This window comes from Gopherus flavomarginatus, chromosome 4 (genome assembly GCF_025201925.1).
Source record: "Gopherus flavomarginatus isolate rGopFla2 chromosome 4, rGopFla2.mat.asm, whole genome shotgun sequence".
Classification (NCBI taxonomy): domain Eukaryota; kingdom Metazoa; phylum Chordata; order Testudines; family Testudinidae; genus Gopherus; species Gopherus flavomarginatus.
Genome location: NC_066620.1, coordinates 215,774,891 through 215,798,108, shown reverse-complemented (window position 1 = coordinate 215,798,108; position 23,218 = coordinate 215,774,891). Strand labels below are relative to the sequence as shown.

Sequence of the window (23,218 nt, the reverse complement as noted above, 5' to 3'; positions counted from 1 at the left end):
GTCCTTGTTGGCTGGGTTGATATCTGGTGGATTTGGTGGTGCTGGTCTGTTCAGGAGTTCCTCAAAGTGCTCCGCCCATCTGTTCATCTGTTGTTCTATTCTTGTTATAGACTTTCCCTGCTTGTCTTTAACGGGACGTCCTGGCTTGCTGAACTTTCCAGACAGTCGCTTGGTAGTATCATACAGCTGTTTCATATTACCGCTGTATGCTGCCTGCTCCGCTTCTGCTGCCAGTTCATCCACATACTCTCTCTTATCCTTCCTGATATTCCTCTTCACTGCTCTATGGGCTTCAGCATACTCTTTTTGAGCTTTGGCCTTTGCTGCTCTAGTCCTGCTGTTATTGACTGCTGCCTTCTTCTTCTTTCTGTCTTCTATCTTGATCAAGGTCTCTGCTATGATCCACTCTTTCTGCTGGTGTTTCTTAATTCCAAGCACTTCCTGGCATACTGACCTAAGTGTCTCTCTCACTTCTGCCATCTGTTTAGTACACTGTCTTCCTCTTCCTCAGACCGATCCTGTAATACTGAAAACTTATTCTTCAGCGTCAGTCCAAAATCTTCCTTGGTCTTATGGACCTTCAGAAGGCTGACGTTGTACTTCATTCTTCTGTCTGACGCGTCTATCCAGTTCTTTTTCAGCATCAGCTTCAATCTGGCCACCACTAAGTGATGGGCGGACGCCGCGTCTGCTCTTTTTCCTACTCTAACGTCCTGCAAGGATCTTCTGAACTTCTTGCTAATGCAGACATGATCGATCTGATTTTCTGTCATGCCTGCTGGTGATACCCAGGTACTCTTGTGGATCCGCTTGTGAGGAAAGATACTATCTCCTATGACCAGGTTGTTAAGTGCACACAGATCCACAAATCTCTCTCCATACTCACTCATCTCTCCCAGAGCGTGGGTCCCCATTACTTGTTCATATCCTGTGTTGTCAGGTCCAATTTGGGCATTAAAGTCTCCCATAAGGATGATGATGTCTTTGTCTGGGAGAATCTCTAATATTTTCTGGAGTCTGTTGTAAAAATAATCTTTGTCCTCCTCTTCGCTGTCATTAGTTGGAGCATAGCACTGAACAACATTCATCTTAATCCTCTTCATTTTAGTTCTGAAGGATGCTGTGATGATCCTGGGACCATGTGCCTCCCAACCAATCAGTGCTCTCTGTGCCTGCTTGGACAACATGAAGCCTACTCCCTGTGTGGGGGGTGCGTCGCTCTCTTCATGTCCTGAATACAGCAACAGCTCTCCTGTCAACAGTCGTCTCTGTCCCGCTTGCGTCCATCTTGTCTCGCTAATGCCTAATAGGGTCAGGTTGTTGCTCCTCATCTCAGCTGCAACTTGCGCCGTCTTTCCTGACTCGTACATGGTCCTCACGTTCCATGTGCCTATGGCAATCCTCCTGGTTGCAAGAAGGGTAATCGGCTTAGTGGCTTCCTCATGGCTTTTACCACCCAGCATCATGCATCTTCGAGTTGAAGACCGTTCTTTTTCCAGGGTAAAAGTCTCTGTTGTCTCTATTGTTGGCGTTTCTGTAGCAGGTTGATTTTTTACGAGGTGGAGTTGCTAGCCCCACACCCAACCCTCCTCCTTTATCCTGACTTGAGACAGGCAGATGGCCCCAAAGGATCTCTCTGGTGGAGTTGCTGGTGATAGTGGTGCCAAGTATAGTATTATGATAGATACATGTCCGTTTGACTTGTGCATCGACCTCATCAGTGCCAAAGATGGCTGCGTGATCAGTGCTGTCTCAGTTGCCGGTGCTGCTGTGGTAGGTGCCATGGAGGAGACATGGCTGGATCTATGTCTCAACTCCTTGGCTTTCGGCTCCGTGGCATAGCTGATGCCAGAGGTGCCAGGAGAATTGTATGTACTGACTCTCAGGGCTGTCAGCACCGATGGTAGAGATTTGCAGGAGACCACTTCTTTTTGTGCAACTCCCTCTGTGGAGAATTCGAGGCTCTCTTCCTCTTCTCAAGAGTGGATGGAGCCATGCTCTTTCCAGTTCAGATCCTTGTCAGATCCTGGCTGGAGTGACTTCTCCATAAGGATCATCTTAAGGAGGAAATCCCAGTCATGATGGGTTCTTGCCTTCAAATTGTTGCAGTGAGTGCACTTACATGGTATGTGTGCTTCACAAAGGCAACTCATGCACAGAGAATGACTGTCAGACCTTGGCATCACCTCACAGCAGGAGCCGCATCTCTTAAAACCATGAGAACCTGGCATGAATATTGAAAGTTCATGTACCTGCAGGAGACAAAACTATTTTTTTTTAAAACTACTAACAATTATCTAATTAACTATACTAAACTGGAGGATAAGATATCTAACAAGTATTTCTATCTATTTAACTATAGGAAGAGGAGATGTCGCACTGTTCAGAGCTCTGTCTTCAGCTAAGGACGGTTGAGAAGGAACTGAGGGATTCGGGCCATGAGCGTGCTGACTGAGACTCCAATGACCACAAGACAGCTGCTACGCATGCACAGCCCAACCAGACACTTATCAAAAATCTCCAATCAACGGCGCCGGGACACACCATCAACTGAAGTGAAGTGGAGCACCTACAGGGACAGCACTTGAAGAAGAATCAATATGTCTAGCTAGTAGTGATCTCCCTATAAAGGAAAGCCAAGTCCTCTGTTGGCCAAGTACGCCAGGTGACTGAAAATTCAAGTCTACAGTTGATACAGATTCTTCAGCACCAGGAAACCTCCCTCCTTGGTAGATGAGGCTTCCCTGGGTTCTACCTGTAAGAGGGGCACAAGAACCCATTTAGCCAGGCCCAGACATCACCAGTGGAGAAAGGGCACAGTACTTTCATAGTATTTACTCCAAAAGGGTCAAATGAGGTATCTAAGGAAGCTTACACCATATTGGTCCTCAATCACTGCATGACTTATGTGTGGGTAATATTTAAGAAACTGTATGTATGTGCTGCAAATATGTTTTAGAATCTGTGCCCCAGGCATGGTTGGCAAGTTGGTTTTGCCAGACAAAGGAAGTGGAATCACCAACCTCAGTTCATATATAAATCAGGCATTGCAAAGTCAAACCAAAGGAGGCCACATTTACATGTAAAAGTTAACAGGAAAAACAGGTCAATGGGGAAAACATGAAACAAACAGAAGTATTAGGTGACATCTTGAGGCTAGCATTCCAGGAAAGAAAACACAGGGCATCAACCTGACTCTGGGGACAAAAACAACAGACTTGGAGGTATAAGAGAAAGGCAAAAGGACGCCGGTTTTATCCTGCACGTGCTCGGGTAACCAGGCATTGTGGTTATACCCAGGAAAACAGATCTCAACCAATCTTGGTTGAAACGCTGCAAGAAAGGGCTTACGTGAGAAATTGGTTTAGATGAGATTAGCACAGAATCATAGGACTTAAAGGGACCTTGAGAGGTCATCTAGTCCAGTCCCCTGCACTCCTGGCAGGGCTAAGTATTATCTAGATCAGGGGTCGGCAACCTTTGGCACCCGGCCCGTCAGGGTAAAATGCTGGCAGGCCGGGCTGGTTTGTTTATCTGGAGCACCCGCAGGCACGGAGCCCTATAGCTCCCATTGGCTGCAGTTCGCAGTTCCTGGCCAATGGGAGCTGCAGGAAGCAGCATGGGCCGAGGAACATGCCAGCCACTGCTTCCCGCAGCTCCCACTGGCCGGGAACAGCGCACCGCTGCCAGTGGGAGCTGCGGGGCTCCATGCCTGCGGACACTCCAGATAAACAAACCGGCCCGGTCCACCAGTGGCTTTACCCTTACGGGCCGGGTGCCAAAGCTTGCCGACCCCGATCTAGACCATTCCTGACAGGTGTTTGTCTAACCAATGATGGAGAATCCACAACCTCCCTAGGCAATTTATTCCAGTGCTTAACCACCCTGACAGTTAGGAACATTTTCCTAATGTCCAACCTATACCTCCCTTGCTGCAATTTAAGCCCATTGCTTCTTGTCCTATCCTCAGAGGTTAAGAAAAACAATTTTTCTCCCTTCTCCTTGTAACAACCTTTTACATACTTGAAAACTGTTATGTCCCCTATCAGTCTTCTCTTCTCCAGACTAAACAAACCCAGTTTTTTCAATCTTCCCTCATAGGTCATGTTTTCTAGACCATTAATAATTTTTGTTTCTCTTCTCTGGACTCGCTCAGATTTGTCCACATCTTTCCTGAAATGTGGCACCCAGAACTGAACACAATACTTCAGTTGAGGCCTAATCAGCGCAGAGTAGAGCGGAAGAATTATTTCTCGTGTCTTGCTTACAGCACTCCTGCTAATACATCCCATAATGATGTTGGCTTTTTTTTTGCAACAGCATTACACCGTTCACTCATATTCAGCATGTGGTCCACTATGACCCCCAGATCCCGTTCTGCAGTACTCCTTCCTAGGCAGCAGGGCCAGCACTTCCATTTAGGCGACCAAGGCGGTCGCTTAGGGTGCCAGGATTTGGGAGGGCATTGCCGCCCTCGGCGGCAATTCGGCAGTAGGGGGTCCTTCCGCACTCTGGGTCGTTGGCGGCAATTCTGCAGAGGGTCTTTCACTCGCTCCGTGACCCACCACCGAAGTGCCCCGAAGACCGGAGCGTGGAAGGACCACCCCTCGCTGCAGAATTGCCACCAATGACCGAGAGCGCGGAAGGATCCCCACCTAGGGTGCCAAAAACCCTGGCGCCGCTCCTGCTAGGCAGTCATTTCCCATTTAGTATGCGTGCAAATGATTTGAATTTCATCCTATTTACTTCAGAACATTTCTTCAGTTTGTCTAGATCATTTTAAATTTTAATCCTATCCTCCAAAGCACTTTTAACCCCTCCCAGCTTGGTATAGTTCACAAACTTCATAAGTGTACTCTCTATGCAATTATCTTAATCACTGATGAAGATATTGAATAGAACCGGACCCAGAACTGATCCCTGTGGGACCTCACTCATTATGTCCTTCCAGCCTGACTGTGAACCACTGATAACTACTCTCTGGGAATGGTTTTCCAACCAGTTCTGCACCCACCTTGTAGTAGCTCCATCTAGGTTGCATTTCCCTAGTCTGTGTATGAGAAGATCATGTGAGACAGTATCAAAAGCTTTACTAAAGTCAAGATATACCACATCTACCACTCTCCCCCCCATCCACAAGTCGTGTTACCATGTTAAAGAAAGCTATCAGGTTGGTTTGATATGACTTGCTCTTGACAAATCCATGCTGACTGCTACTTATCACATTATCTTTTAGGTATTTGCAAATTGGTTGCTTAATTATTTGCTCCATTTTATTTGGGTATAGAAGTTAAGCTGACTGGTCTGTAATTCCCTGGGTTGTCCTTATTTCCCTTTTTATAGATGGGCACTACATTTGCCCTTTTCCAGTCTTTTGGAATCTCTCCCGTCTTCCACGACTTTTCAGAGATAATCGCTAATGGCTCAGATATCTCTTCAGTGAGCTCCTTCAGTATTCTAGGATGCATTTCATCAGGCCCTGGTGATTTGACATCTAATTTATCGAAGTAATTTTTAACTTGTTCTTTCCCTATTTTAGCTTCTTCTGATCGTATCTTATTTTCACTGGTATTCACTATGTTAGACGTCCAATCACCGCCAACCTTATTGGTGAAAAACGAAACAAAGAAGTCATAAAGCACCTTTGCCATTTCCACATTTTCTCTTATTGTTTTTCCCCCTTCATTGAGCAATGGTCCTACCCTATCCTTGGTTTTCCTCTTGCTTCTAATGTATTTCTAGAATGTTTTCTTGTTACCTTCTATGTCTCTAGCTAGTTTGATCTAGTTTTGTGCTTTGGCCTTTCTAATTTTGTCCCTACATAGTTGTATTTGTTTACATTCATCCTTTACAATGTGACCTAGTTTCCACTTTTTGTAGGACTCTTTTTGATTTTTAGATAATTTAAGATTTCTTAGTTAAGCCAGGGTGGTCTCTTGCCATACTTCCTATCTTTCCTATGCATGTTACAGTTAAGTGTGTTACACTTTTGTTATATGTTACCTGTTATTCTTATTACCTGTGCTCACTATCTTTTAGTGTTTCCCTTAGTTAATAAACTTACATTTGATTTTACCATAGATTACAGGTCTGTGTTGATATATTGGAACTGATACTTAGTTGAATCAAACAAGGGGCGTGTGTGTGTGTGCGTACCCTATTCCCTTGGGAGTAGTAACCTGGTAATTACTGTGAATGTCCAGTGACAGAGACTGGATGCTACAGGGAATGCTTTGGAGTGGCTTGGGAGTTGGGGTGTATCTATTTTTAATCTGCAAGGCAAAGTAGGGGCTGATAGAGCCTTGGCGGGTGTGCTTGAGGGCTGAAGGGCTGACAGGAGCAGGGACTTGACATCCAGCTGCCACAAGAAAGTCCTTCACTCTGGAGGCAGGGGAGTAAGTAGTGACTCGCAAACCCCCTAAAACTGCCACACTCTTATAAAAATGCCTTTGATCAAACTATGCATAAGCCTCCTTCCTGAAGTAATGAATTTAATCTGGTACTAGAATTGTGCCAAACCCACCTTTTGCCTGAGTAAAGACTGTGCCCATTTTCTTTTATTAAATGGCAAAAAACTTAGTTAACGCACTTGTTCTTCCAGAATGTCAATTTCAGCAAAACTCAAATTTGTGAAAACCAGAAAATACAGAGTTACGGTACACAGCTATGTTAGCTTGCCTCTGCCTCCCTGGCACTGGCAGCAGGCACTGGGAATTATCTGCATACACTTCAGCTGCCTTCACTGTGTTAGGTGTAGCTTTACTGAATGGTGGAGTAATAAGTAGAGCTGTGATTATCATCTGCAGGGAGGGCTGTAGCCTAGGAGTCAAGGGATAAGCTCTCCCTGACCCTCTATGTGTGTGTGATCAAATGAAAGAACTGCATGTGTGCTTCGGGAGATCTGGTATGCCTCATTTCATCACTGTGTTGTATAGGCTGTGTCACTGACAGGGCACAAGGGTTTTCCTGCCCGGGGGATTGTCAGCAGTTAGGTGGGCGATGAGTGTGGGTTATGAGCTTAAGGAAGGGTAAGCAAAAGTAGAATGTTTGATGGTACTGTGTGCAGAAGGGTGAAGGGGTCGTAATAAGATTGAAGGAGTTGTAAAATGTAGTAGATAGTCTACTCCACAGAAAGAATAGGGCAAGTGAGAGTTTAAGGAGCTCTTGTTCAATACAGGGCAAAAGCAGAGAGAGTATGCGGGGTTATGGGCACCACTCAAATTGGGCAATTACATTGCGTGAGTGGGTACCTTAATTCTGTATTTCCTGGTTTTCACAGGTTTCAGTTTTACTGAAATTGAGATTCTGGAAAGGCACAGACTATATCCAGGCAACCTTAAATCTGCATTAACAAAGTTGTTGCCATTTAATTTCCTAAAGTTTCTAGAAGAAAGAAAAGTTGTTGGTAGACACTAGGGGTCATTGAGGCAGTTGTAATTATCATGTATGCGTGTCGTTCAGATGCTCCTGTAAATAGGTATTTGATAACTACTTTTTACATAGCACTTTTCATCAGTAGATCTCAAGGAGGAAAATATTATTCTCCCTTAAAAATAGGGAAACTGAAGCACAGAGAGATGAAGTGACTTGGCCAAAGTGACCCAACACTCCAGTGGCAGAGCTGAGAATAGACCCCAGGTTTTCTGAGTCTGCTGTTCACTCCATTGCTATGTGATTTCAAAGTGCTCTCCTGCCCCTGTACTTTTTTTTGCAGTAGGAAGAGCATAATGGTTGTGTCTTGATATGTCTGCAGTGATTAGTTGCTAACAGAGTTGGTGAGAGAAATCTCAGACATATTCTGTGTCCCAAAAACTGGAGAATTTTATTACAAGGGTGGTTACAGTAACTTAAAGCATTCAAAGGAAGACTGGTGTTTCTCGCTCCTCACCCAGTCTCCCAACTATTCCCTACAACATATAGCCCCCGCCCACCACCACCACCACCTCACCCTGCCCTTCCCGTTAAGCCATTATCATTTTAGAAGTCTGGTGTGAAACAAAAAATAAAAACACTGGCAGATGCTGAATTTTCATAAGCTTCCCCCTCCATGGGTCTGTATCTCAGACACATGCTCAAATAACCCCAAATTTGGCTCACTAATCCTAACTCCCACTCCCATTAAGCACAGCAAATTTCAAGACAATCTGAGTACCCATACAGATATTGGAATTTAGAAAAATCATCCTTTAAACAGAAATATTTTCTCAATCTTAATTGTAGAAGAGTTGGTCTTCCTCTGTAATACAGCATGAAATTAATCATCAGCAACTGCTCCGCCATATCCATATCCCCAACAATCTTGAAAGCATAGCAGGCTCTGAGAGGTGTGAAGTGGCCCATTCATCTCAGTGTGATTGTCTCAACTGAATGAGAATACCCCATGGAGATAAATACAGACTAAAACAATAAGTATGACACAGAGGTTCTCAAACTATGGGGGTATGCCTCCCCATGGAGATGCCAGTTGCCTGTCTTTTGGCCAGGGGTATAGTGCTGCTGGAGCAGTCTGAACCATTGGTCTGGGACCTGCACTCCGACTCTTTGGAAATAAAAATCTGCACAAATTTGCACTCCGGCCCCTCTCTCATCAAGGCTTGCACCTGACTGATGCCTGCTGCACTAGATACCCTGTGCCCCTGCTGTTTGAAATGCTGTACTGTAGCCCAGCCCCTCTATTGAGAAAGGAACTGAGAGTTGTTCACTCAACATGCCCCTATATACCCTTGCTATGAGGGGCACAAGGATAGATAGGGTGCATGCACAAACTGAATGGGCACGGCTACTGAAAGCCTCTGATCAAAGGCACATGAGCACCTGAAGTGGAGTACCTATAGGGCCAATACTCGGTGAACCTGTTGTTCAAATGGCCCCAATGTTGGATCAGTAACCGAACCCCACTCCCCCAAGACAGGCATCAAATTTCAAAGCAATCCAAGTAACCATGATGATTTTAGAGCATTTACTGCTAAGCTTTAAACAGAAATCTGATTTCAACCGTAACTACAGTGGAGCTAGCACTCTGCTATCATTTACTCAGACCCTCTTAAAATTTTTTGGAGTACACGACACACAAAGTTTAAAAGAGTGTATATACAAACCATAACAGAAGTTGTCACTGGATTTTAGAAGGTGGTACTATTTCAACATGCAATATACAATCACATTTTGTTAACTCTTACTTGTTGTGGGAAACATGTCCGTACGGAATGTTCTGTGTATCCAAAAGAAGGCCCTTCAAATACAGCTGTTGGAAGTTTTAAAACTTCTCTCAAAAACTGATCAAACTTTGTAAATATCATCAATCCATTGGAATCTGACATTTGGGAGAAAATATCTATAAGAAGAACAAAATAAAGTAAAACCTTAGAGTAAATATAAGTTTATTGAAAAATGCATTATGCTTTCCACCATAAACGTTTTTTTTTTAAGTTATGTAATCTATTTCTACTTGTTTACCAGGAACATCAATTTTATATTACTTCTTTCCAAGTTACAATATAAAACTTAACATGAATGCACTTCATTTATTATATATCCTCCAGGTTCTCTCTCCACATTCCTATACAATATATTTTTCCAATGTACTAAAAACCTCTAATATGTTGAAGGCAAGACAGGTAAATTTAGGATGTGTGGAGTGTAGTAGAAACAGAGAGCCTGAAGCATGGGCCTGGGGAAAGGCCTGAGGCCTGAACCAAAGTCAGCAAAACTTATGTTATGAGCAACAATCAGGCCCTGTCAAAAGCAGATGCTTGCCTGCAAGTCAGTGTGCAGTACATGAACTCGGCACCAGTATTGCTAGCATTGCTAAAACACACTGAATATGTAAACACATTCCAGCAGGCCAGCACAAGAACCCCCCAACCTCGCACATCATAAGATGGTTTGACAAAAATGATGAATTGGCAGAGCTATCAGCTATTATCTTTGAAAACTCCTGGCGATCGGAGAGGTTCCAGACAGTTGGAAAAAGGCAAATATATTGCTCACATTTAAAAAAGGGAAGAAGGAGAACTCGGGGAACTACAGACCGATCAGCCTCACCTCAGTCCCTGGAAAAATCATACAGCAGGTCCTCAAGGAATCCATTTTGAATCACTTGGAAGAGAGGAGGGTGACCAGGAACAGTCAACATGGATTCACCAAGGGCAAGTCATGCCTGATCAACCTGATTGCTTTTTATGATGAGATAACTGGCTCTGTGGATATAGGGAAAGCGGTGGATATGATATACCTTGACTTTAGCAAAGCTTTTGATACGGTCTCCCACAGTATTCTTGCCAGCAAGTTAAAGTAGTATGGATTGGATGAATGAACTATAAGATAGACAGAAAGCTGGCTAGACTGTCGGGCTCAATGGGTAGTGATCAACGGCTCGATGACTAGTTGGCAACCGGTATCAAGCAGAGTGCTCTAGGGGTTGGTCCTGGGGCCGATTTTGTTCAACATCTTCATTATCTGGACAATGGGATGGATTGCACCCTCAGCGAGTTCGTGGACGACACTAAGCTGGGGGGAGAGGTAGATACACTGGAAGGTAGGGATAGGGTCCAGAGTGACCTAGACAAATTGGAGGACTGGTCCAAAAGAAATCAGATGAGGTTCAACAAGGACAAGCGTAGAGTTCTGCACTTAGGATGGAAGAATCCCATGCACTACCACAGGCTGGGGACCAACTGGCTAAGTGGCAGTTCTGCAGAAAAAGACCTGGCTATTACAGTGGATGAGAAGCTGGATATGAGTCAACAGTGTGCCCTTGTTGCCAAGAAGGCTAGCGGCATATTGGGTTGCATTAGTAAGAGCATTGCCAGTAGATTGAGGGAAGTGATTATTCCCCTCTACTTGGCACTGGTGAGGCCACACCTGGAGTACTGCATCCAGTTTTGGACCCTCCACTACAGAAAGAATGTGGACAAATTGGAGAGTCCAGCGAAGGGCAACAAAAATGATTAGGGGGCTGGAGCACATGACTTATGAGGAAAGGCTGAGGGAACTGGACTTATTTAGTGTGCAGAAGAGGAGAGTGAGGGGGGATTTGAGAGCAGCCTTCAACTACATGAAGGTGGGTTCCAAAGGGGATGGAGCTCAGCTGTTCTCGGTGATGGCAGATGACAGAACAAGGAGCAATGGTCTCAAGTTGCAGTGGGGGAGGTCTAGGTTGTATATTAGGAAACACTATTTCACTAGGAGGATGGTGAAGCACTGGAATGGGTTATGCTGGGATGATTTAGTTGGGGTTGGTCCTTCTCTGAGAATGGGATTGGACTAGATGACCTCCTGAGGTCTCTTCCAACCCAAATCTATGATTCTAAAAGAGATGCTTTGTCTGGAACATCAGGAGGAAAGTACAAGGGGAGGTAAAAAACATGTCATGAAACACGTAAGGTGATACATAAGTTGTTTATCCTTGATTGTTTGTCTTAGTCTATAAATGTTGGGATACCTCGCTTTAAACCTTCGTCCCGCCTAGGGGGCAGTGGAAAGTCCCGCGACTTACTAAGCTGACATTGATCCCGGGAGCTAGGACCATTCTTCGTCAGTAATAAACCTGACCAATTTCCTTCACTATTAAAATGGGTCTTGTGGTCTTATTGGGCAGTTTGATTGGAGCCTGTGTACAGACTATATGCCCAGAACTGGTGCAGCATGCAAAAAGTACGCATGCATGCAGCAGAACATCTGACATGGAGAATGTAGGAACAGTACTGATATTTTTATGAACAATAGCTATGACTCAAATAACCTGTTCACTTTGTACTCATACCCTCTGGGAGTGAAGGAGTTAATCCCTCTTTCTCTGGGTCCAGACACATAAACACATTACGATTGGTAACAATGAGCAATCAAGAATTGCACAGAGCTGGATGACTAGGGGGAAATAAACCCTTCCTGACAAATTTTTTGCATTTTAACGAAAAAAGTTTCATTCTGAAGCAGGGAGGAACATCAAAAATGTGAACATTTTCAAGGAAAGCGATTTTAAGAAAAATTGTTTCAGGAGAACTTACACAGAATTTTTCAGCTTCCCAGCTGCCTTCAGGGAAGGATCTGAAAAAGATTTGTGGATCATGGTGGATAATCACCTGAATCTGAGCTCCCACTGCACCGCTGTGGCTAAAAAGGCTAATTTGATTCTCGTATGCATAAACAGGGGGATCTTGAGTATGAGTATAAAGGTTATTTTTAGGGCTGTCAAAGGATTAAAAAAAAGACTTGTGATTCATCGCAGTTTTAATTGCACTCTTTAACAATAATAGATACTATTTATTATAAATATTTAGGATTTTTTCTACATTTTCAGAAATAGTGATTTCAGTGACCACACAGAATACAAAGTGTACAGTGGTCACTTTATATTATTTTTATTACAAATATTTGCGCTGTAAAAAAGATACACAAAAGAAATAGTATTTTTCAATTCACCTCATACAAGTACTGTACTGCAATCTATTTATTGTGAAAGTGCAACTTACAAATGTAGATTTTTTTGTTACATAATTGCACTCAAAGACAAAACAATATAAAACTTTAGTGCCTATAAGTCCACTCAGTCCTACTTCTTGTTCAACCAATCGCTAAGACGAATAAGTTTGTTTACATTTACGGGAGATACTGCTGCTCACTTCTTATTTGCAATATCACCTGAAAGTGAGAACAGGTATTCATATGGCACTGTTGTAGCCAGCATTGCAAGATATTTACCTGCCAGATATGCTAAACATTTGTATGCCCTTTCATGCTTCGACCAGCATTCCAGAGAACATGCTTCCATGCTGATGACAGGTTCTGCCTGATAAAGATCCAAAGAAGTGCGGACTGATGCACATTCATTTTCATCACCTGTGCCACCAACAGAAGGTTGATTTTCTTTTTTGGTGGTTCAGGTTCTGTAGTTTCTGCATCTGAGTGTGTTGCTGACAACATGTTCCACACCTCGTCCCTCTTAGATTTTGAAAGGCACTACAGATTCTTAAACCTTGGGCCGAGTGCTATAGCTATCTTTAGAAATCTCACATTTGTATCTTTGCATTTTTTCAAATCTGCAATGAAAGTTTTCTTAAATCGAACAACATGTACTCGGTCGTTATCCAAGATTGCCATAACATGAAAAATATGGCAGAATGCAGACAAAGCAGATGTTGAGGCCTCAATTGTATCAAAAATCCTTTGAGAAAGCTGGTAAAATACTATCAGGACAAAAAAATTAAATTGAAAACCACAACATTTAAACAAGCAAACCTTAGGAACCCAAACACAGTTTGGCACTATGCTGATGTTCCACTTAAAGATCCTGCCAGTAGAGGAGTCAGTAAAACCAAAAAGTGAGGTAGGGAAACAGTGGGATGTGATGGAGTAAAGAGAATTGCCTTGAGGCTGAAATTGGCATGCTCACTGCGTTGCAGGAAATCTAATCTTATTTTACCTCACAGACATTTTGGAGGACAGAGAAGGAGAATAGGATCTCATAACCCAACAAGTGCATCTTCACTAGGAAAAAAGATGTGTTCTTAACTCAAGTTAGCTAGCATGAGGTACAATCCTAGTGAAGACCAGGGAAGTTTGTAATTTCAGCAGGTTAACACAAGACTATACAGGAGCCTAGGATTTATCTTGACCTGCTAACTCATGTGAAAAGTACAAACTGCCTGGTCTTCACTAGGATATTCACTCATGTTAGCTAACTTGAGTTAAGAACACACCTTTTTCCCTAGTGAAGACAAGGCCAAAGTCATGGTTTGTGACAGGTTCTGTTGGCAGGTTCTAAAGAGTACGTTGTGTGGAATGCACAAACTTCACCAGAGGGCTATCTAAAGGATAAACTGAACAAAATTATGCCTTGTTCGCTCCTGGTGGAGTGAAAGTAGGGAATATTTGGGAATGGTTGTCAGGGCAGGAAGTAACCCAGGAATTGCCTGGTATGGTTCAATTTTTGCACTTTTATTTGAGTACTGATGTAATGCTGGTGTAAGGAGATGTGCAGGGCAGTGTGAATTTTCAGATATAAAAGAAGGTAAGAGCAAGAGATGGGAGAGATTAATGCCATATATCTGCTTCAACAAGCAAAGGAAGCTGCAGGTGGTGATCAGGTGTTTTAATGTAGTAGAGAGATGCCATGGATGGGATGCAAAGAGAACAAAAGAAGTGGCATGCAAGGGTTATGACTGAGATAACCTAGGACAGAGGTGGAGGATATGTGTGTTTTGGGTGATGTTCTGAGTGGGAGATAATAAGAGAGAGCCCCTGTGACTTGGAGTGTGGAAGGGAAGGAGAGGGAAGCAGTTGTTGGCTTTGTTGGGGAGAAATTATATATGGAAGAAATTATATATGTTTAATATTTTTAAATATACTACAAATACAAATTCTAAACTTCTTAGAAATAATTTTAATACTCAATTGCCAGGTAAAACTTAATTAACACTGAATTAGAGCTGTAACTATACTTTTTTAAAAATAGAAAAATGATCAAGAATACTGTACATAAGAACATTAAAAGTTATGTTAAAAAAACTTAAAGCTGTCCTAATGTTATAAATACGTACTTACTATTTGACAGCCAATATTATAATATTCCCAGTATTCCACACAAAACTCAAAATCTGAAACCCATGACACATTCCTTTATATAACTTTACTATTAAAAGTAACTGAAGATTAATTACCTACACCAATAAATAACGTAAGAAAGATACACTAGTGAGGCCACAACTTCCATTCATTAATGACCAAACTAAAACATACTGCATAGAATCATGGGACTGGAAGGGACCTCGAGAGGTCATCTAGTCCAGTCTCCTGCACTCATGGTATTAGCTAGACCATCCCTGACAGGTGTTTGTCTAACCTGCTCTTAAAAAACTCTCTAGGCAATTTATTCCAGTGCTTAACCACTCTAACAGTTAGGAGGATTTTCCTAATGTCCAGTCTAAACATTTAAGTACATTGCTTCTTGTCCTATCCTCAGAGGTAAAGGAGAAACATTTTTCTCCCTCCTCCTTGTAACCTTTTACATACTTGAAAACTGTTATCATGTCCTCTCTCAGTCTTCTCTTCTCCAGACGAAACAAACCCACTTTTTTCAATCTTCCCTCATAGGTCATGCTTTCTAGACCTTTCATCATTTTTGTTCCTCTTTTCTGGACTTTCTCCATTTTGCCCACATTTTTTCTGAAATGTGGTGCCCAGAACTGGATATAATACTCCAGCTGAGGTCTAATCATCTTACTTTCCAAATGAAAAAAGCATCTCTTTCATATCAGCTGGTATTTTAATTTTTTTATGCTGCTAGGAGATATTTTGCAATTGTAAATTTAACTACTGTTATATCCCCTGTACTGATATTTTGATTTTAAAATTGAAATAAACCCAAAACATTGCATTTCACTCAATACAGTGGGAAAAAAACTATTAAACCTTAACATACTAAGATAGTTCAAAAAGTCTACTCTTCATTCAGACCAAGTGCCAACCTGCGCTACCAGCTTTCCATTCAGTTCTGGGTACACTAACCTACAACAGAGGTTAGTCTGAAACACTTGGTCTTGAATGACTCCAAAAACAGAAGCTCACAATTAAGCTATGAGAGCCCGTATCACCTGTAACCAGTACCAGTAACTGGGGGAAAACAGTTACTTACCCTACAGTAACTGTAGGTCTCTAAGGTACATTGCCCACACGTATTTCACAACCCATACTCCTTCCCCAGTAATGCAGAGTCCTATATGATTTGGATTCTGAATTGATGAAGGAACTAAAGGACAGTTGGACCCACTCTGCCTTTTATTCCCTCAGTTGGGAGTCACAAGGGCATTCAGGATGCACATATAGCCCAAAAGCCACCGCAGGCCAAAAGACTCTGATCTGAATCTGCATTATGAGGCACATGTGCATCAGAAAAGGATTATATGCGGACAAACACATCTCAAAGAACCACACTTAGGGTTTGACTACATAGCAACTCAGAGCATGGCACACCAGGGTGCAAATCTAGAACATACTAGCTTGCCACACACTGACTCACTGCATGGACCCTGCTAAGGGGCATTGAAAGTCCCGGAGTGTGAATTAGTATACTACACTTCCCAGTAGTAGTACACTAAGTCACACTCTTGAGACTTTCACTACACTATAGCAGTGTCTACAACACAGGACATTACAGCAGGGCAAAGTGTTGCACACTCTGGCTTGACACGCAGTATCTTGCTGTGTAGACAAGCCCTAAGAGCATTATATTTGCAAAGTTAAGCACTCAAAAGTTAGGAAGAGCCAGTATTAAGGTTACATGTGTTGTGAAGATACAGTAAAACTTCAAAGTTATGAACACCTCGGGAATAGAGGTTGCTCATAACTCTGAAATGTTCATAACTTTGAACAAAGCATTATGGTTGTTCTTTCTGAACACTGACTTAATACACCTTTGAAACTTTACTATGCAGAAGAAAAATGCTGCTTTTAACCATCTTAATTTAAATGAAAAAAAGCACAGAAACAGTTTCCTTACCTTGTCAATTTTTTTTAAACTTTCCCTTTATTATTTTTAGTAGTTTATGTTTAACACAGTGCTGTACTGTATTTGCCTTTTCTTTTTCATCTCTGCTGCTGCCTGATTGCGAATTTCCAATTCCAAATGAGGTGTATGGTTGACTGGTCAGTTCGTAATTCTGGTACTTATAACTCTGAGGTTCTACTTGTAAATTCATGAATTTCTGAAGCACTCAGAAGCTACAGTGAGAGTTCCACGGAAACACTCAGCGGGAAATTAATAATTTTTTACTAAGCACTGGGTTTGGAGGGTGTACATCAGTGGTGGGCAATCTGCGGCCTTTCAGGGTAATCCGCTGGCAGGCCATGAGCTAGTTTGTTTATATTGACTGTCCGCAGCTCCCAGTGGCCATAGTTCGCTGTTCCCGGACAATGGGAGCGGCGGGAAGTAGCAGCCAGCATGTCCCTGCAGCCTGTGCCGCTTCCCGCCGCTCCCATTGGCTGGGAACAGTGAACTGCAGCTACTGGGAGCTGTGGGAGGCCGTGCCTGCAAACGGTCAATGTAAACAAACTGTCTCATGGCCTGCCAGTGGATTACCCTGATGTGCCACGTGCAGCAGGTTGGTAACCTGCTATTCAGGTTACCCACCACTGGTGTAAATCATATGAGGCCTATGGCCACTCACTGAATGAGAAGGAAAAAAGGTAATATTGAATAACTACCTATGTTCACTGATGGAGACAGGGGTCCTGTGGAGAAACAGAATGTGATCATGTAATTGAAGTCTGCATCATAATATAAACGCACAAAGGAGCCAAATAAAGTTGCAAGGACAATGTTCATTCTGGAATTTATCAGTTTTTGCGTGCTTCATTTTATAACCTTAACATTCTTTCAACATTTTGTTTTTGATGTAATATATAACCATTTCCACAAGACTTCTTCAGTCTTATTCAGTACATAGGTTGGATGGCACTCAGATAATGAGAGAGAGAAATCCTGTGGAACCATGATTCATTTTGGGCCAAGTTGTGTTTGAAATTTACCTTCAGAAGTGGCATGGAATGAAGATTTTAAAACCTAACTTCAATATCATTGAAAATCTAACTTCAACATATCATAGTATATAACCTATCACTCAAATCAGCCTCTGAGCCAGATAACTAGAAGGTAGCTAATGTAAAGCTGATTTTTAAAAAAGGATCTCAAAGTAATTCTGGCAATTACACGCCAGTAAAGCCTAAATTCACTACCAGGCAAACTGGTTGAAACTATAATAAAAAACAGAATTATCCGACACAGATGAACACGATATGCTGAGGAAGAGACAACACAGCTTTTGTAAAGTGAAATCATGCTTCATCAATCTATTAGAATTATTTGAGGGTGTCAGCAAGCATATGGACAAGTATGATCCAGTTGATATATTATACTTCGACTTTCAGAAAGCCTTTGACAAGGTCTCTCACTAAAGGCTGTTAAACAAACTAAGCATAGAATCATAGAATATCAGAGTTGGAAGGGACCTCAGGAGGTCATCTAGTCCAACCCCCTGCTCAAAGCAGGACCAATCCCCAACTAAATCAAATCAATCATGGGATAATTGGGAAGGTCCTCTCATGAATCAGTAACTAGTTAAAAGATAGGAAAACAAAGAGTAGGAGTAAATGGTCAGTTTTCACAATGGAGAGAGAGAGAAATAGCAGGGTCCCCAGGGAGCTGTACTGACACCAGTGTTGTTCAACACATTCATAAACAAACAATCTGGAAAAAGGAGTGAACAGTGAGGTAGCAAAACTGGCAGACGATACTAAATTACTCAAGATAGTTAAACCTAAAGCAGACCGCGAAGAGTTACAAAAGGATTGCATTAATTGGGTGACAAGATGGCAGATGAAAATCAATGTTGGTAAATTCAAAGTAATACACACTGGAAAAAATAATCCCAACTATACATACAAAATGATGGGGTCTAAATTAGCTGTTACTAATCAAGAAAACTATCTTCAAGTCATCATGGATAGTTTTCTGAAAACATCTGCTCAATATGGAGCAGCAGTCAGAAAAGCAAACAGAACATTGAGGGAACCATGAGGAACGGGGTAGATAGTAAAATAGAAAATATCATAAAGCCACTATATCCATGGTACACTCATGCGTTGAATAGTACACGAGGTTCTGGTCACTGTATCTCACAAAAGATATATTACAAATGGAAAAGGTGCAGAGAAGGACAACTAAAATGTTTAGAAGTATGGAACAGGTTCTACGCAAGGCAAGATTAAAAAGACTGGGACTGTTCATCTTAGAAAAGAGACGAGTAAGTCGCAATATGATAGAGGTGTGTAAAATCATGAATGCTGTGCAGTATGAAAATAAGGAAGTGTTATTTACCCCTTTACATAACATGAGAACTACTGATCACCCAATATAATTAAAAGGCAGCAGGTTTAAAACAAACAAAAAGAGCTACTTCCTTCACACAATGCACAGTCAACCTGTAGAACTCATTGCCAGGGGTTGTTGTAAAAGTCAAAAGCACAACTGGGTTCAAAACTGCGGATGCAATCCCATGCTCCGGATGCCCTAAATCTCCAACTGCCAGAAGATGGGATTGGATGATGAGGGGGTGGATCACTCAAAATTGTCCTGTTCTGTTCATTCCCTCTGAAGCATCTGGCACTGGGCACTGTTGAAAGACAGGATACAGGGCTAGATGGACCATTGCCTTTCTTATGTTCTTACGTATCAAGAAGCATCAACTAATGTCCTTCAACTTTGAAACCTTAATAATTTTTAAGAAAGATCTTTATATGGAATTTCCAAAGTTTTAAAAAAAAATTATGGTAAAACAAAAATTTCCATGACAAAAGTATTTTCTAGACCAGTAGTCTTCAACTGGGGGTCCGCGAGCAGGTTTCAGGAGGTCTGCCAAGCAGAACTGGCATTAGACTCTATGGAGCTAAGGACTGAAAGTCCGAACCTGAGCCCGCGCTCTTCCGTGAGGGGATAAAGCCAAAGCTTTACAGGACACCCTGTAGCATGGGGCCCTGGGTAACTGCCCTGCTTGTTACCCCCCAATACTGGCCCGGGTTTTATATGCAGAAAAACAGTTGTTGTGGTACAGGAGGGCCATGCCGTTTTTATAGTATGTTGAAGGGGCCTCAGAAGAAAAAGGTTGAGAACCTGCGTTCTAGACAACAGTAGACTATTACTTTAGCTACATAAGATGAAAATTCAGTTAGGTAACCACCATCTACTGTCTCATGCAATGTACACTTTTTTGCATTAAAAGTGCACATTAATAGCAGCATATGAGCCTCATCCCAGATGCATATTCACAATTGAATGTAATGAAGTTTTCATACACACCTTCAGAGATCAAGGAATCCAAAGAACTTAAAAAGCACTTACACATGCATACACAATGACACGGCCACTTACAACTGTATAAATTACATTTTGTGAAGTATTTTTTTGAACAGGTGTAACTCAGTTAAGTCAAAAAGGCTTTTTGCTGGATGTCCAAAAGCCATATATGTTCAAACTGGGGATTGAGTTTTATTGAAATTATCAAGGACATAGTTTATAATAAGGAAATAAAGGCACCAGGAGAAGAACAGACACTGAAGGTGTCAAGGTTTGAAAAGGAGGGGACAGAAGAGAAAGTAGACAGTGAAGCAAGAGGGGGGCAACTATTTTATTGTGGGGGAGACAGTGGAATATATCTGAACGTGAGACAAAAGAAACCAGATAAGGAAGAGATTAGGAATGATCAGAAGGGGAGCAATAGAGCTTAAAAGGAGATCAGGAAAGGGGAAGGAAAAAGGTAAAGAAAGAAAGCATGGGTGAAAGAAGGAGAGCCAGCACCAGATGGTGTCAATCTTAGTAAGATCTTGGGCTAATAGGGATAGCAGGGAACAGACGAGTTGTGGGCATATGAGTCAACCACGGTAGAAACGAAAGCTGCTTAGGCAAGATACAGTAGCTGACAGAAGGGAAGATTACTCACCTTGTGCAGTAACTGAGGTTCTTCGAGATGTGTGTCCCTGTGGATGCTCCACATAAGGTGGCGGTGCGTCCCTGCGCCGTAGATCAGAGATTTTTCCAATTGTGTCCGGTCAGGGCACACGTGCACAGTTGCTGTCTCGTGGCGCCACTGGCTCCTCTTCTGGCACATGCATGCCCTGACCCCCTCAGTTCCTTCTCTACCGTGAAGCATTAAGCTCTTACTCCAAAGAAGAGAGGAGAAGGGTGGCTAGCGGAGCACCCACAGGGACACATATCTCAAAGAACCTCAGTAACTGTACAAGGTGAGTAACCTTCCCTTCTTCTAAAGTGGAGCACCCACAGGGACAGGACTCGAAGGTGAATGAGCAAAGCCCTCATGAGGATGGAAGGGACTTCAGAGTTGAGTCTGTAGCTGCGTCTAGGACTGTGAAGCCTACCCTTGTGTCTGTGCTCAATCTGAGCATAATGGCATAATGGTTAGTGAATGTGTGTTCAGATGCCCAAGTGGCTGCTCTGCATATCTCTGTGATGGGTACATTGTGAAGGAATGCTATGGAAGTCGCTACAGCTCTTGTTGAGTGTGTTCTGATGCCCATTGGGGCTGCTATGTTACATAGGGAGTAGCACAACAAGTTTTATCCACTTAGATAGTCTGTGTGTGGATATAGCTGTACCTTTAGATCTTTCTGTCATTGATACAAATAGTCTGGGAGATATACGGAAGTCCTTCATTCTGTCCAGATAAAAGGCCAGGGCGCAACAGACATCTAATGTATGTAACATCGCCTCTTGGGGTTGCTGTGTGGTTTCGGATGGAATATAGGTAAGTGAATCGGCTGGTTTAGGTGGAATGAGGACGATATTTTGATCATGAATTTTGGGTGCGTCCTCAGAGTCACTTTGTCCTTACAGAATATTGTGTATAGGGGGTGTGCCATGAGTGCCCATCTCACTCTTCATGCCAATGTGATGGCTATCAAGAATGCCACTTCCATAAATAAATGAAGTAAAGAACACAATGCTAAGGGTTTGAATGGTTTTCTGGTTAGACCTTTGAGCACTAAGTTTAAATCCCATGATGGTGGGTTCACAGATATCTGGATATATGTTCTGTAACCCTGTTACAAACCTCTTAGTAATTGCATGGATACTGACATCCCATCCACCTGTTGGTGGAAGGGCATTATGGTCACAAAGTAAACTCTAATCGAGTTCGTAGCCAGCCCTGAGTTTTTCTAAGTATAGTAGATAATCTAGGATGATCAGAAATGGGGCCTGTTGTGCAGACATTTGTTTGGTTTGGCACCAGAAGGAAAATCTTTTCCATTTTTGGAGGTAAGTAGAGCGTGTGGTATGTTTCGTGCTATTAATCAGTACTTGTTTTACTCGGTCAGAACAGGTTAATTCCTCAGGGCAGAGCCAAGAAGGAGCCATGCCTTCAGGTGGAGTTTGCCCAGATCCGGATGGAGGGTTTGATCGTTGTCCTGTGAGAGGAGATTGTGTTAGATGGGAAGAGTGAACAGTTTGCATAGTGCCATGTTGGACAGGTAAGGGAACCAAGTCTGTGTGGGCCATGTTGATTAGCTTGGTCCCACTGGATTTTGTCTTGTGTATGACTCTGGAGATCAGAGGAATCAGTGGGAAGGCATATAGGAGAGGGGCGTTCCATCTGATAAAATCCGACGAAGTGGGTATTCACCCATGAAAGCTCATGCTCCAATACATCTGTTAGTCTATAAGGTGCCATAGGACTCTTTGCTGCTTTTACAGATTCAGACTAACACGACTACCCCTCTGATACTTGACATCATCTGATAAAGAATGCATCTCTCAGTGATTGTACTCTCTGTCCTGCAAGTGAGCAGAACTTTGGGCATTTCTTGTTTGCTCGTGTCACAAACAGGTCTACCAATGGAGTTCCCCAACTGTGAAAAATATGATGTGTTATTTCGTCGTTCAGTTTCCATTTGTGTTCTTGGGAGAACTGTCTGCTTTGAGTGTCCACCATGATATTCAAGTGGCCTGATAGGTATGATGCTGTGAGAGTGATGTTGTGCCTTATGCACCAGTTCCATAGCTTTAGAGCCTCCCCACATAAAGGGTGGGACTGTGCCCCACCCTGGCGGTTGATATAGAACATACATGGGATGTTGTGTTAGGATACGTACTTTTCTGTCTCTTATGAGAGGAAGAAAGTGAGAGCATGCACTGCGGACTGCACATAGTTGTAGCAGGTTTATGTGTAGATGTGTTTCCACAGAGGACCATTTACCCTGGGTTGTATGTTGGTTCAGGTGAGCCCCCCATCCAATCAGGGAGGCATCTGTCATGATCTGAACAGATGGTGGTTCCTGTTGGAATGGTATACCAGAGAAAACGTTTGTTGGGTTTGTCCACCAGCATAGTGATTGTATCACTTCTCCGGTGTGTGTGACTCTCTTGTTTAGACTGTGTCTTTGTGGGCTGTATACTGCATTCAGCCATCTCTGAAGGTATCACATGTGCAGCCTGGCGTGTTTTACAACGAATGTGGTAGCAGCCATATGTCCCAATAGTTGTACGCACATTCGTACACATACCCATGGACTGTGTGAGATCACTGATATAAGGGAGGTCATAGCTGTGAAATGTGGCCTTGGCAGTGATGCTCTGGCCATGAGGGAGTCCAGGTGAGCTCCAATGAACTCTAGTTGCTGCACCAGAGCAAGAGTGGATTTCTTTTCATTG

General features: G+C 42.7%; 1 protein-coding gene across 15 annotated transcripts in view; it reads right to left on the bottom strand.

Moving 5' to 3' along the window:
* The window catches only part of DTNB (dystrobrevin beta), a 382,151-nt gene that overhangs the window by 278,444 nt on the left and 80,489 nt on the right, over positions 1–23,218 (bottom strand). For all 15 annotated transcript variants that reach the window (XR_007773779.1, XR_007773778.1, XR_007773777.1 and 12 more), the window contains one exon: positions 9,180–9,334. Coding sequence is in view for 12 of the 15 variants with exons in the window: in XM_050948808.1 (XP_050804765.1) it covers positions 9,180–9,334 (155 nt within the window). In the remaining 3 variants the exon portion in view is untranslated. The remainder of the gene's footprint in view (positions 1–9,179; positions 9,335–23,218) is intronic.